Here is a 16,263-nt window from a genome sequence, read left to right on the forward strand (position 1 = left end):
CACCCCAGAGCACCCTGTCCCCATGTTGATGAGGACAGGACCTCTTCCCGACAACCCTGGCCGTTGGTTGTCGGGGTCTGCGGGCGGGGGCTTATCGGAATCTGGGAGTCCCCTCAAATAAGGGGGCCCCCAGATATCGGCCCCCCACCCTAAGTGAATGGATATGGGTACATCGTACCCCTACCCATTCACCTGGAGGCAAAGTAATAGTTATTAAACACACAACACAAGGGTTTTTAAAATCATTTATTAGTCTGCTCCGGAGGCCCCCCCTGTCTTCTTTAGCTCTAATACCAGGGGGGCTTCTTCTTCCACTCTCCGGGGGTCTTCTCCGCTCTCCGGGGGTCTTCTCCGCTCTCCGGGGGGGTCTTCTCCGCTCTCCGGGGGTCTTCTTCTATCTTCGCCGCTCTCCGCTGTTGACTCGGCGCACCCCGGTTCTTCTCCAGGTGTCCGGTGCCTTCTCCTTCAGCGCTGGCTGCCTGCTATCTTCGTGTGTTAGCTCAATTACTAGCAGGCAGCCAGCGCGGTCTTCTGTGACGTCATCTTCTTCTCTTCTCTTCTTCTCCCTTCTTCCGATGTTGACCCGACGCCTCTTCTCACTGCAATGATGGAAGCGCGCCTTGCATCCCATTTATATAGGCCTCACCGTCCCATCATGCTCCGGTAGGTACCCACGTGGTGGGTGCCTACCCACGTGGGTACCTACCGGAGCATGATGGGACGGTGAGGCCTATATAAATGGGATGCAAGGCGCGCTTCCATCATTGCAGTGAGAAGAGGCGTCGTGTCAACATCGGAAGAAGGGAGAAGAAGAGAAGAGAAGAAGATGACGTCACAGAAGACCGCGCTGGCTGCCTGCTAGTAATTGAGCTAACACACGAAGATAGCAGGCAGCCAGCGCTGAAGGAGAAGGCACCGGACACCTGGAGAAGAACCGGGGTGCGCCGAGTCAACAGCAGAGAGCGGCGAAGATAGAAGAAGACCCCCGGAGAGCGGAGAAGACCCCCCCGGAGAGCGGAGAAGACCCCCGGAGAGCGGAGAAGACCCCCGGAGAGTGGAAGAAGAAGCCCCCCTGGTATTAGAGCTAAAGAAGACAGGGGGGGCCTCCGGAGCAGACTAATAAATGATTTTAAAAACCCTTGTGTTGTGTGTTTAATAACTATCACTTTGCCTCCAGGTGAATGGGTAGGGGTACGATGTACCCCATATCCATTCACTTAGGGTGGGGGGCCGGTATCTGGGGGCCCCCTTATTTGAGGGGACTCCCAGATTCCGATAAGCCCCCGCCCGCAGACCCCGACAACCAACGGCCAGGGTTGTCGGGAAGAGGTCCTGTCCTCATCAACATGGGGACAGGGTGCTCTGGGGTGGGGGGGCCCGCAGTGCGCCCCCCTGCCTCAGAGCACCCAACCCCCCATGTTGAGGGCATGCGGCCTGGTACGGCTCAGGAGGGGGGGGGCGCTCGCTCGTCCCCACTCCCATTCCTGGCCGGCCGGGTAGCGTGCTTTGGATACGGGTCTGGTATGGATTGTAGGGGGACCCCCTACGTCGATTTTTCGGCGTAGGGGGGGTCTCCTTACAACCCATACCAGACCTAAGGTATGCTCCTGGGGGGGGAACCCATGCCGGTTTTTTATTTGAAAATTGGCATGGAGTTCTCCCTCTCAGGAATGCATGCCGAGCGACGCTGTCAATTTTTTTTTTTTTATTTGTTTTCCCGGCGCGTATTTTTTTTTTCACCCGTCGCAACTTTATTGTCCCGTCGCAATCCACAAAGCCCGGCGTAAATTACGTTCGCGCGCTGCACGTCGGGAAAATTACGTCACACGCATGCGCAGTACGGCCGGCGCGGGAGCGCGCCTCATTTAAATTGTAATCGCCCCCCGGAGAGGAGGACCGCCTTGCGACGGAGGCACTTAAGTTACACGGCGTGTAATTTCTAGGTAAGTGCTTTGAAGATCGGGCACTTAGGTAGAAATTTAACGCCTGTGTAACTTAACTGCTGAAAGTTAAGTTAGGCTACGTTTTTGGGAATTTGGCCCATAGATCATCCAGAGGGGAATGTTTTTTTTTTCAGACAGAAGTGAAGTTACTCTTTAAGTTTTATCATGGACAACTGGATGCATTAAAACGTATAAACCTGGAAATTTGATAGGGTAAGGAGTATGTGGCTTGCATTTGGACATGCTATATTTGGACTTGAGAAACATCCTACAGGCTTTTTGTATCAATCATTAACGTAAACACATAAGACTTATGATCTTTATTTCAGGTTGTAGGTAGGAGCGCTCTGTTTGCCTGATCTATGCTGCATTTTGATTCGCTGGTGCTGATGGCTAGACCTCATGTAGTAATGGAATGTCTCCAATGTCCTATTGAACAATATTGTATGCTCCCTATTTAACTGTATTGTATGTCTCTTTAGATAGACTATATTGTATGGTATGCAATACAACCAACCTTCATGGTGCATTCTCAGTATGGTATATATGGTGCTGGTTGAATTGATAAATTGTTGCAATAACTTGCTGCATGGGGTTATTTTACCAAAGACAAATGTATTTTTCATTTTGTGAGGGAAGTTGCACTTTGCAAGGAAATTTTCACCAGTGCTTAGTGAACAAGGTCAAGCTCTGCTGATGTCCATCATCCAATTATGTGCAACCAAAAGTTCAGTTTTTAAAATAAATTCCCTGCATGTGAATTTTTTTGGGCTAGTGGAACTTCACCCCTTTCACTAAGCTCTGGGGAACATTGCCTTGCAAACTGCAATGTCCCTTGAAAAATTACAGTTTATTTGCTTTAATACCCTTATCAACCCGTATGTTAATAATGCAGGACTGTAATGCTAACTGTGAAATTTTTAATAAAGGTTGATTTAAAAAAAATACCCATTGTTTTGTGAATGTGATTTTTAATCTTCTTTAGAAAAAAAAAAAAAAAAACAGGTGTGGAACATATTAGGAGAATATATGAGAAAGGAGGAGCTGGGAGTCAGGTGATCATCTACCAATTAGAATTAAACAAGCAGGAATCCAATCAGATTACAGAACATGGTGCATTTGTCATCACATTAGCTTAGTTTTTCATATACTATTTCTTTTTAATTTGTTATTGAGTTAGGAGGATTTTAAATAATGAAGAAATTGTGGTATCAGCTATTCATCCTGTGCTGCTTTCTATGTAAGTCTGACTTTAAAATATTTTCCATTTTTGTTTTGTCATTCTCTTGAACTTTTTTGAAGGAATTTTTATATTTTTATATATTTTTTTTTATGTTATTCTCTTGGCCTTTTACGGCAAATCTCTTGGCCTTATACGAGAGGCCAAGTTTCCATTTTCAGTTTGTAATTCTATTGGTCTTTTTTGAAGAGACTGGATCCTATTTTAATGTCATTCTCTTGGCCTATTACAAGGGGCCAGGTTCTAATTAAAATTTGTAATTCTCTCAGTCTTTTAGGATCCTAATTTTAGTATGTTCTTCTCTTGGTCTTTAATTGGGGGGCCAGGTTTCAGTTTTAGTATGCAATTCTTTTGGTCTTTTTTGAAAGGATGGGGTCCAGTTTTCGGTATGTCATTCTCTTGGCCTTTTACGAGGGGGCAGTTTTCCATTTTTAGTTTATAATTTTCTTGGATTTATTTGGGGGGGGGGGGTCCTTGTTTAGTTTAATTTTCTTGACTCTTTACGAGGGGCCAGGTTTTAATTTTAGTTTGTAATTCTCTTGGTCTTTTTAAAAGTACAAGGACCAATTTTTGATAGGTTATTCTCTTAAAAAGGGCCAGATATATTTTGAAGTGACTGGGTCCTATTTTAATGTCATTCTCTTGGCCTATTACAAGCGGCTAGGTTCCAAATTAAGTTCGTAATTCTCTTGGTCTTTTTTAAAGGATAGGGTCCTAAATTTAGTATGTTCCTCTCTTGGTCTTTTATTATTTATTATTTTATTTAGTTTGTAATTCTCTTTTTTTCTTTTTTTTAAAAGGATGGGGTTCAGTTTTTAATAGATCATTCTCTTAATCTTTTACAAAGAGCCAGGTTTCCATTTTTGTTTGTAATTCTCTCAGTCCCTTTTGAGGGGATGGGATCCTTATTTAAGTATGTCATTCTCATATTTGTTTTTTCTTTTTAGGGAATTAGGTGACATTTTTTACTTGTCAATTTTAGTTTGTCATTCTTGGATATTCAGAAAGATATATTACCCAGGAGAAGCCAACAAAAAAATTATACCGTGGATAATATAGTCCAGGGGCACCAAAATAGTGTTAGGGACTTTTTGTGAGCTTGCAAATGTTGCTTAAATACAAAAGAGATGATAAGTTCTATAAAAAATATGATCATAAAATGTTTGAACTGTGAAAACTAAGAAGACATGAAATGAGACCTACCTTGAAGTTAGCATTATTTCCTTCCACAGGTCAGAGCTGGGCAGCGGTGGTCAAGCAAGAAAAGAAACTGGTAATAGTGAATGTGGGAGATTCAGCTGAAATGCCATGTTATCAAAGCGATTCCACCTATTTCTACATGGCCTGGTATCAGCAAAAGCCTGGTGGAGGGTTAAAGATGGTGGTCTCATCAACTGGAACTAATGATTTTAAAAAGGAAAATGATTATGAGACGGAATGGGACCTCAAAAGGAATGACACTCACAATTCTCAGCTAATTCTGAAATCTGCAACTAAGGAGGATCAGGCTGTGTATTTCTGTGCAGCTAGTCAACACAGAAGCTGAAACCAATACTGCACCTGGCACTAAATGTCAACCGTACACAAGCCTGTTCACATGTTAATCCTGCCATCATTCCCAGTACAAAATACTGACTTCATCCTGACCTGATAATCATTTTGCCAACAAATTAGATTTTTACGGGGTCAGGCCAATAAAATACCAACCAAACTCTATACTTTAATAATCTTAAGGCCGGGTTCACATATGTGTGATTGCGGTTTACAGCCTGGGTTCCGATGCGTTTCTGCTCACTGGTTTAGGTGCAAATCTGAACTAAACCCAAAAACTCACTGGACCTGTTTGGAAACTGCACTGTGGCCGCCCCAGACTTGTGTAAACACGCTCCATTAAGAGCCGGTCACATTCACATGTCATGCAAATTGGATGCGGTTAAAAGATCTAAAACCAAAAATCAAATATATTGCAGCTTACCAGTACTTGGATGTGTTATCTACATAACTTTTCACATTTTAGGCTAAGAAGCTTTTCATCAAGTACAAAAATACCTATTGATCCTGCCAGAAATGTAGTGTGCTTGTCTCTTCCTGTAACCTTTTGAGCACATATCACCTTGTGCAGGGCTCAAAATTTCAAGCCCTGAGCTTCTAGCCAGGCCTCAAGTGTTACTCGCCAGCTGTTGCCTCACCTAACCCATACACTGCCCCGCCCCTAATTCTGCCCCTAAACACGCCCTTGTAGATTATCTCTTGGAATGACACTGTTAAATGTTTTATGCCGAATCAAGTTACACAATTAAATATTACCAACAACAACTTTAACAAAATGGGATAGGGCACTGGGGCAGACCAGAGGGACAGGGCACTGGGGCAGACCAGAGGGACAGGGCACTGGGGCAGACCAGACCAGAGGGACAGGGCACTGGGGCAGACCAGAGGGACAGGGCACTGGGGCAGACCAGAGGGACAGGGCACTGGGGCAAACCAGAGGCATATGGCACTGGGGCAAACCAGAGGCATATGGCCCTGGGGCAAACCAGAGGGACATGGCACTGGGGCAAACCAGAGGGACATGGCACTGGGGCAAACCAGAGGGACATGGCACTGGGGCAAACCAGAGGGACATGGCACTGGGGCAAACCAGAGGGACATGGCACTGGGGCAAACCAGAGGGACATGGACTTTTTTACTTCTGCAAATATTGCTCTCCCTCTTTTTATGTACAAGACTCCCTCCTCCTCCTCCTCTGCCTTCTCTCTCTAGAACCAGGTCTTTTCCCCCATTCTCTTGCTGTCTCCTCTGCAACCCCCATCCATCCTCCTCTCTCTCTCTCCCTCTCCTATTCTACCCACTCTCATAATCAGGGGCCCCTGTTCCCCCTTTCATTCAGTCGGGCAGTGAGGAGAGGAGCTGCAGCACAGCGGGAGGGAGTACAATCCAGCACCAAGATTCACACACCTGCATAGCCAATGACACCACAACACATCGCACACTGACACCGCACAGCATACTGCCGCTCTCTTGTCAGGGCAACTCTTGGTGAGCGCTGTGCTGCACTGCCTACCTGGGACACCCAGAGTGGGGATAATCGCAGTCCTCCAGCTCACTTGTTCCCTCCTGCTCTCTGCTCTCCAGCTACATTGGTCAGGTTGGGAAGCCAGGCTCAGAGAGGTCATACTATCAGGTCCCATGGCTTAACGAGAATTGTAAGGAGAGCACCTGTGTACTGCTCTGTATGTGTGCGGCTCAACCGACTACTTTTCCTGGGCACGCACCTTTCCTCTTCGGCCACCAATCGCAGCGTGGCTCTAAGTGTAGGCACAGATTGGACTGTTGGTCATGCAGAACTGTTATCACTCGCCCACAGCTTAAATCCACTCGCCAAATGCTAGCAGGCGAGTGGAAATTTTGAGGGCTGACCTTGTGTAAAATACTTGACACAGTTATACACCATGTACAGGAGTTAAATAAGACGGGCATGTTTAAAGTACATCCCGCGTGACAACCTTCATAGATACAATGAAGATTAAAAAAAACAGACGCAATAGAGTTGATTTACTAAAACTGGTAGAGTGCTTAAATCTAATGCCGCTGTGCATAGAAACCAATCAGCTTCCAGATATTTTCTAGTCAAAGCTTAAAGTGGTTGTAAAGCATAAACATTTTTCCCTAATGCATTCCTTACATTAAAGGGGTTGTAAAGGTTTGTTTTTAATTTTCTAAATAGGTTCCTTTAAGCAAGTGCATTGTTCGATTTCCCTTCTAAATGTTTTTTTTTCTTTGTTTTCTTTGTCTGAATTTCTCACTTCCTGTTCTTCTTCAGTAAGCTGTTCTGGCTGACTAACCCTCATGGATGATAGGGGCAAGCTTACCAAGGAGAAACAGGAAGTGAGAAATTCAGAAAAAGCAAAAAAACATTTAGGTGGGAAATCAAAGAAAAAGGTAAGTGAACCAACAATGCACTAGCTTAAAGGAAACTATTTAGAAAATAAAAAATGAACCTTTACAACCCATTTAAGGTAGAAAAAGTTTAGGCATCAGCATCCCCCTCACCCCGCCTTCTACTTACCTTACCATTCATTTGATCTGGCACTGTGTATGTATGCAGCTTTTTTCTCCCCTCACTTCTGAGTCTCACTGGCTTTGCTGGGGTATGGTGAGCAATTGGCTCCCTGTGCTGTCAATCAAAGCCATTGATGAGGGAGTGGGGAGCGGAGAGCAGGGCCAAGTCCCGCCGTTTGTGTCAATGGACCCCGCGACATGGCTTGGGATTGAGCATGCACAAGTGCCCCCGTGGGAAGCGGCTTCCCGTGGGGCACTGGACAGAGAGGAGGGGTCAAGAGCACCGGTGGGGGACCTGAGAAGAAGAGGTTTGTTGCTGCTCTGTGCAATTCTATTGCATAGAGCAATTCTATGTTGTTTTTTTGCATGATATGTACGCGGCATTACTCCTCCAGTGGTACCGAGGGGAGGTTTAGCACAATTTCAAGCTAGACAGTTAAAAAATAAAAAAAATAACCTCTGTAAATTACTCAAGTAAAAAAAAATGCTTTAGTTGCATATTTTGTAAAGACACCTCTGATAAGTGTGATCTTTAAGTGTATCTGAGTTTCTCAACTATGGAACATACTGTATATCACAATGTACAGATAGCAAGCTCCCTTACCCAAATAGGATACAGACAACTAACTATTTCCTACTCTGTCAAAAGCTAAAAAATAATAATGTTATAACAGGCAGAGACTAATTGGTATACTGGAGAACACTCCCCCATGTTATGCCACCTCAGCCCTGTAATGTAAAATAAAGGGAAACATCTAAAAAAGGGCACTTCATTGGTCATGGTATATGGAAGGACCTAGTTAGTCAGGTGCAGCCAAGGGTGCTTATCTGGGACACAAGTCGGGTGCCCTTCTACCAATCAGAATCACAGTAGGTGTGTCATTATCATCATTAACTCTCAGCAGCCAAACACGTGAGACACAATCCCACTTTCTTCCCTCATAGACTTGCAAATGACAAAGCTTTGGCAATTTCTGATGCTAGTTCTTGGCTATTTTTTGTGTAAGTATAATTAAACAAGACTGCTTTATGTTTATTAATTATTTTCATTGTCGTGAAGATAATATTACTGCTATAAAAATCTGTTGGGAATAATATCTTTCCAGAGGGACCCCAACATTTGTTGTAGGACACCACATGAGGTCAGGACTCACGGGTGGTGTTGTCCATTTGTCCACCTCTAACCAAGCAAACGTTGTTTGTTCCTTCAAGCGGTGTGATGGCAACATTGATGTATGCTTAAAATGGTCATACAACATTCAGACTTTTGTAATATATTTTATGGAAGAGCTTTAGAAGTTATGAAGACCTCAGCAACAAAGAGAATAGTCCTATCTTACTGCTATTCTTTTCTACAGGTCGGGGCAGGGCAGAGGTGGTCAATCAAGCGAAGAAGCTGGTAATTATAAATCTTGGAGATCCAGCAGAAATGCCATGTTATCAGAGCAGGTCTGACTTCTACAACATGTACTGGTACCAGCAGAAGCCTGGAGAAGGCCTGAAGCTGATTGTCTGGTCAACCGAAGTTGATGATTATAACATGGAAGATGCATACAAGGAAACGTGCAACCTGACTCGGAAAAACATTCACAATTCTACACTAAGGCTAAAATCTGCAACTAAGGAAGATCAGGCTGTGTATTTCTGTGCAGCTAGTTTACACAGAAGCTTAAACCAACACTGTACCTGTCACTAAATATCAGGCATGGACAGTTTGTGTTCACATTGCAATCCTGCCGCTAGGGTGCCTACATTACTAATATATTTTTCATTTTTTTTTTGTCGTTGTTTTCCCTATCTGTAACCCTTGCAACAGTTCTGTTTTTTTACTGGTCCCACTGGTAAATATCAGCCAAGTGTCAACACTACAGCATTGACATTCTATGTTAAAAAGCAACAGTACTAATATATATTATATGCATAATATTTAATATTAAAATATTATTTAGCATTTTGTTGTCAGTGTTTCAGTTAAAAGAACTAGAGGCTATAAAAGGATATAGCTCTAATAACAATACATACAAACTTAGTAGGTATGCAGATGACATAATCTTATTCCTTACCCAACCCAACATAGCGTTACCAAACCTACTCAACATACTTAAAACATTCTCATCACTATCAGGATTATCAGTAAATGTCTCAAAACCCATTGGCATGACAATAAACATCCCCCCAGCACAATTAGATACCATTCGTACTTCATTCAACTTCACATGGCCTAAGGAATCTCTACCTTATCTAGGTACCAGACACCAATATTTATCTTCTAAAAATTATGGGCCACATTCACGTAGAAGTGCGGCGGCGTAACGTATCGTAGATACGTTACACCGCCGCAAGTTTTCATCGCAAGTGCCTGATTCACAAAGCACTTACAATAAAAATCTACGCTGGCGGCCTCCGGCGTAAGCCAGCGTAATTTAAAGGGGCGTGTGCCATTCAAATTAGGCGCGCTTCCGCACCGGACCTACTGCGCATGCTCCGTTCTGAAATTCCCGCCGTGCTTTGCGCGAACTGACGTCATTTTTTCGAACGGCGATGTGCGTAGCGTACTTCTGTATTACCGGACGTCTTACGCAAACTACGTGAATTTTTAAATTTCGACGCGGGAACGACGACCATACTTTATACAGCACATACGTGTGCTGTGTAAAGTTAGGGCACCCAAAACGACGACAACATTTGCGATGGGAAACTAGACTAGCAGTGACGTAGCGAACGCGAAAAACCATCGTGGATCACCGTAACTCCTAATTTGCATACCCGACGCTGGTTTACGATGCAAACTCCCCCCAGCGGCGGCCGCGGTACTGCATCCTAAGATCCTACAGTGTAAAACAATTACACCTGTCGGATCTTAGGGATATCTATGCGTAACTGATTCTATGAATCAGTCGCATAGATACTCTGAGAGATACGACGGAGTATCTGAGATACTCCGTCGTATCTCCGCTGTGAATCTGGGCCAATCTACCCATGTTGCAAAACTTAAGATCAACGTTGAAAATATGGAAATCATTAAACATATCATTCTTAGGTAAAATAACAGCCATCAAAATGTCAATTCTATCAAAATGATTATACTTTTCCTGTGAAACCCAAAAAAACACAGGAAAAGCATATATATACTCTATGCAGTTAGGGCGTACTCACACTAGGTGATCTGGGCTGTGCCTGAGCAAATTTAACTTTCAACATTTAGTTCATTTTACAAATGTAACCACTCAATACAGTGCTTGGCACAGTTAAGTGTCCTGGCCTGCTTGAAGAGGTGGGCTTTGGCATGGAGTAGTGTGATTCAGCCACAGTACGCATCTGTGTGATCACTAACTGTCACGTTTACCCTTAACGCAGGTGGTCAGACACTATAGCTAGCTTCCATGTTCTTCACCTATATAAGCCCCCTTTCCATAAGGCAAGCAAGCCTACCGATACTCGGATTCCCCCAGGACTTATACACAATGCTAGTGCATTGTGCCAGGGCATGCACAAACTGAGCAAAGCAAACAGGCATTTGCGGTTGTCAGACAGGCAGAGTGGTTCAATGACAGTCCCAGTACAAGGCAGGCACAGTTCAGAGAATAGTCAATATCCGATCTAAGGTCGTCGACAGAGAAATCCAAGCAGCAGAGTAGAACAGACAAACAGGCAGCTTAAACACATGTAACACATGCAATATCACAAGCCTGAGATTGCAGGCTTAAATCAGGTTTGGTCTCTACCCAGAGACTGGTCATATTGGTCACATTCCAGCCAGGTGGACAGACAGACAAGGAAAATGCCACAGCCAAACCCAAAGTGCTGGACGCTCCTGACACTAACCATGCATGAGCAAAAAACTCTCATGGATTATTGAGTATTCATGGATATCAAAGCAGAGGCCACTGTGGTCTGCTTGGCAGAGGTGATGACATAAACGTGCTTGATCTGACACAATGTAAGTGCAGGCCAGTAGGGGAGTTTATAGTCACAGGTACAAGGCAACTGTGCCAAGTATGAGTACACCCTATGTCTCAGGTGATCCTAAACTAAAGGCAACACTGAGGCCGGGTTCACACTGGTGCGACAAATGCTCCGACATTGGAAGCTTATGTCGCATGACGTGTGAAAATCAATGTTTTCCTATGGGAGCCGTCTTAACTGGTCCGACACATGTCGGTCCGACTTTGAAAGTGCAACCTGTACTACTTTGGTCCGACTTTGATCCTACTTCAGCCCATTGAATATCATTGAAGTTGTATCAAAGTCGGAACGCCGTCTTGCATGCTCCGACTTTGGCATGCGACTTGTGCTCTGCTGATCTTGAGGGGGAACTCCACGCCAATTTTTAAATAAAAAAACGGCATGGGTCTCCCCTTCAAGAGCATACCAGGCCCTTCGGTCTGGTACAGATTTTAAGGGGAACCCCGTACGCCGAAAAAAAACCCTCCTGAACTGTACCAGGCTGCATGCCCTCAACATGGGGGGTTGGTGCTTTGGTGCAGAGGAGGCCCTGCGCCCCCCACCCCGAAGCACCCTGTCCCCATGTTGATGAGGACAAGGGCCACTTCCCGATAACCCTGGCCATTGGTTGTTGGGGTCTGCGGGTGGGGGGCTTATCGGAATCTGGGAGCCTCTTTCAATACGGGGTCCCCAGATCCCGGCCCCCCGCCCTATGTGATTGAGTATGGGGTACATCGTACCCCTATCCATTCACCTGGGGGAAAAAGTGTCAAGAGAAAAACACACTAGACCTTCTCCACGCTCTCCGGTTCTTCTCCCGCTCTCCGGTGCCTTTTCTGATGTTGACACAATGCTCTCTCCCGCTGTAATGCTGTGTGCACGGTGCGCAAGGACTTATATAGGCATGGGGCGTGGTCACCCGGTGACCCCATCCCTTATGACGTCAGAGTCTCGAGGCATGATGGGACTCTGACGTCATATGGGGCGGGGTCACTGGGTGACATCACTCGTGACCACGCCCAATGCCTATATAAGTAGTTGTGCACCATGCACATGGCATTACAGTCAACATTGGAAGAAGAGGGAAGAAGATGACGGAGAGGACGGAGAGGACCGGGCCAACACTAGTAAAAGAGCTGAAAGAAGATAGCGGAGGAGCCCGCAGAAGGCACCAGCGAGCGGGAGAAGAACCGGAGAGCGTGGAGAAGGGGCCGGAGAGAGCGGAGAAGTCGGAAGAAGACCCCCAGGGCTGCCTAATAAATTACTTACCTGTCTATTTTTTTTTTCTCGACACTTTTTCCCCCCCAGGTGAATGGGTAGGGGAACGATGTCCCCACCCCCCGCTCGCTCGTCCCCACCCCCTTTCCTGACTGGCCACGTGCTCGGATAGGGGTCTGGTATGGATTTTGGGGGGACCCCCATGCTGTTTTTTCGGCGTAGGGGTTCCCCTTAAAATCTGTACCAGACCGAATGGCCTGGTATGCTCTTGGAGGGGGAACCCATGCCATTTTCTTATTTTAAATTTGGCGTGGAGTTCCCCCTCAAGATTCACACCAAACACAGTGCCTGGTATTGGCGGGGATCCAAGTCGGATCCCCGTTTTTGAAAGTCTGACGTATGTCAGCTTCAAGTCACAGGGCAATGTCGGATCCAAAGTAGGATGGCTGTCGTGTCGTACCAGTGTGAACCCAGCCTAATACATGCAAATGAGCCACCACGCAAGTAACATTAAATAAAGCAACAAAAAATATCTGGGATCTTTAAAGTGGAACAGCCAAGGTGTGTCTTAATATGACACACGTCAGGTGACTATCTACCAATTAGAATTAAGAAGCTGAGGATCAAAAGCAATGCACAAGCTTCTTTATCATCATGTTCGCTCTGAAACTTGGTGCATTACATATTACTTTCACTTCCTCGCATGTAGCAGGGATGATGGAGCTTTGCCCGTTTCTACTACTAATTTTGAGCTATTTATTATGTATGTAAACTAATTAGAAGGCTGCTAAAATAGAAATTGTATCTATATACAGTATATGCCTTTGTATATTTTCCTTTTGTTATCATCATTGTTTGTCATTGTCTCAGTACTTTAAAATTATGTAGTGCCTTAGGAAAACCCATTAGCACTATCTTTAATATTGAGGACACAGATGCTTAGGTGCCCTTCGCAGTCCAGACTCCCAGGCTGTTCATTTGTTAAATAGATTTAGTGCTAACATAACTGTTTATCTAGTATGGCTGTGCAAGAATCCCATGTTTCAATGTATGTATTTTTCCAGAAAAAGTTAAAACATTAGAGTCAAAGAATATAAAAATCCTACCTTGAAGTTACAACTCTTCACTTTCACAGGTCGGGGCTGGTCAGCGGTGGTCAAGCAAGAGAAAGAACTGTTAACAGTGAATGCAGGAGATCCTGTGGAAATGCCATGTTACCAGAGCGAAACCAATTACTATGACATGTTCTGGTACCAGAAGAAGCCCGGAGAAGGACTGAAGCTGATCGTCTGGTCAACTGGAGCTAAAGATTATAACATGGAAGTAGCATACAAAGACGGATGGAACTTGACCAGGGATGACACTCACAATTCTCTACTAAAGCTTAAATCTTCAACTAAAGAGGACCAGGCTGTGTATTACTGTGCAGCTAGTCTACACAGAATCTGAAACCAAAGCTGTACCTAGCACTAAATGCCAATTATTAACAAACGTGAATCGTACTGCTATACTGCCACTAGGGCAATCTCCTTTTTTGTGATCTACTTTTTTTCCTATTTCTTTTGCAGAAATCCTTAGCTTTAATGCTTTTCCTGGTATATATTAGCCAGTAGTTAAACCTACATTGTTCTAGCTTACAAAGACACACTATTACAGTAGTATAAAATGATAACTGTATAATCCATAAAATTAAAGTATATGTGAACCCTCACCTTGTAAAACAACCCAGTTTAACGTAGAAATTAAGGCAAAACATTTGTGTATAGATATAGGGGGCAGAGGGGGGGGGGTTGTCAGGACAAGTCTGACCATTGGAGGAGAGCCGCCATCTCTCCCCATGTGTCTTCCTCATATCGCGGCTCCGGCGCTGTGACTGGCCGGAGCCGCAATGACGTCACTCCCGCGCATGCACGAGGGTGCCGCCACTAGGGCCATGATTGCCGTTAGTAACGGCACGCTCAGTGCACCTATGCGCCGTTATCTACGGCGCATGCGCCAAAGACATCGGTGCATGTCTTTTGCAAATATCTCCTAAACCGTGTAGTCGGGCATCATGGGAAATGTATTTCCAAAACATCTGGGGTGCCGTTTGTAGGTTTAGGGAGAACTATAGGCACAACTTTTTTGTTCATTTTGGATTGAGTAAGGGAGGGTTCTAACCCCTCTCAGATATTTTGTTTCGACATCTGTGTCCTATTGCGGAGGTTTCCTTCACATCCTGTCCCATATCCAAACAGAAAGTGAAAGGAAATCCCTGCAAATTAAAGGAATTCCTTGGGATCAACAAGTCACTAGAACTAATGTTCCCATTGATAGATTTACCCTCTATTACTTTTCTGGGGACAACCCAAAATTTGGAATTTTCTTACATTCATTTTCAATTAAAATTGTAAAAAGAACAAATAGAGAGGGTGAATCTCCTTAACGGGAGCACAGACAGCAGTAAAAACTGACATTTTATAATCCCTCTACAGTACACTCTGTCTTAAAGTGAACAAAACATTTTGGGGAAGATCCACGTACATCGGCGCATTAATGCGCCGGGCGTAGCGTATCTAAGATACACTACGCCGCTGTAACTTACTTTTTTTTGGTTTGAATCCTCAACGAATTTGCGCCGTAAGTTACGGCAGCGTAGTGTATCTTCTGTGGCGTACGGGCGCGGAATTCAAATGGAAGTGATGGGGGCGTGTTTTATGTAAATACGTTGTGACCTGACGTAAACAACGTTTTTTTTTAACTGCGCATGCGCCGTCCGTGGGGGTATCCCAGTGCGCATGCTCGAAATTAACCCGGAACAAGCCAATGCTTACGACGGTGACGTCATTCTACGCAAATCCCTATTCGCGAATGACTTACGCAAACGACGTAAACAATTCAAAATTGTACGCGGGAACGACGGCCATACTTAACATTGAGTACGCCTCAGAACAGCAGCTTTAACTATACGCTGGAAAAAACGACGTAAAAAAATGCGCCGGGCCGACGTACGTTCGTGGATCGCCGTAACTAGCTAATTTGCATACTCGACGCAGAGATCGACGGAAACGCCACCTAGCGGCCGCCGAAAAATTGCAGCTTAGATCCGACGGCGTACTAAGACGTACTCCTGTCGGATCGATCCCAGATGCCGTCGGATCTTGTTTTGTGGATACAAAACAAAGATACGACGCAGGAAATTTAAAATTACGCAGGCGTATCAGTAGATACGCCAGTGTAATCCTTTCGTGGATCTGCCTCTTTGCCTTTAGTTATACTATACGTAAAGTAAACAGAGAGGGAGAGACTCAAGACAGCTATAGACAGTTCAAATCTCAGCCGGTTCAGCAGGGACCAGCCGAGTTTTGAACCATGTATGGGCAGGCTTATTAATGCCAAGTTAATTGACCGATCAACTTTGCTACAACCAGCAGTCGGATTTTCAATGTGATCATTGCCTGAGGCTATAGCCCCTTGTAATAACCACTGTGTTCTCCCAGCAAGGATGGCTTCCCACACCCCCCATCCACCAGAAGAACACAATTGCTCCATTGGAGGGATTCCTCTATCAACACAATTAGTGTTGATGGGGGAATCAATCAATTGCAGAAAATTGCACAGTCTATGGCTGGCTTAAGGGAAAAGGGTGGAAGAGAAGTAAAAGAGAAGAAATAAGATGGGCAGGGAAATAAGAAAAAAAAAGTGCGAGGAGCAGAAAAAATAGAGAAATAGCATGAAATATAGAGGGAGGGGCTTATAGTCTACATTAGAACAATTCAAAGAGCTTTAGAGCGTCATTTCTGAGTTTGCATTCAGATGAAATCCCGGAATGGACACAAAGTCCATAAGACTGATTTTAGCGCTTTTCATGTCCAA

General features: G+C 44.7%; 3 gene segments (V, D, J or C); all 3 read left to right on the forward strand.

Moving 5' to 3' along the window:
- Window positions 1-3,087: 3,087 nt before the first annotated feature.
- Window positions 3,088-5,115, forward strand: LOC120910349. The segment is given in 2 exon segments: window positions 3,088-3,183; window positions 4,416-5,115. Coding segments are annotated over 2 exon segments (360 nt in total).
- A 2,545-nt stretch (window positions 5,116-7,660) lies between these two features.
- On the forward strand, window positions 7,661-9,196 carry LOC120910350. The segment is given in 2 exon segments: window positions 7,661-8,247; window positions 8,604-9,196. Coding segments are annotated over 2 exon segments (387 nt in total).
- A 6,905-nt stretch (window positions 9,197-16,101) lies between these two features.
- The window catches only part of LOC120910384, a 634-nt gene continuing 472 nt past the window's right edge, over window positions 16,102-16,263 (forward strand). Inside the window, 1 exon segment of the V gene segment in view lies at window positions 16,102-16,263. This exon segment is cut by the window's right edge and continues 11 nt beyond it. Coding sequence covers window positions 16,217-16,263 — 47 coding nt within the window.

The sequence above is a fragment of the Rana temporaria genome, chromosome 8, assembly GCF_905171775.1.
Source record: "Rana temporaria chromosome 8, aRanTem1.1, whole genome shotgun sequence".
Classification (NCBI taxonomy): domain Eukaryota; kingdom Metazoa; phylum Chordata; class Amphibia; order Anura; family Ranidae; genus Rana; species Rana temporaria.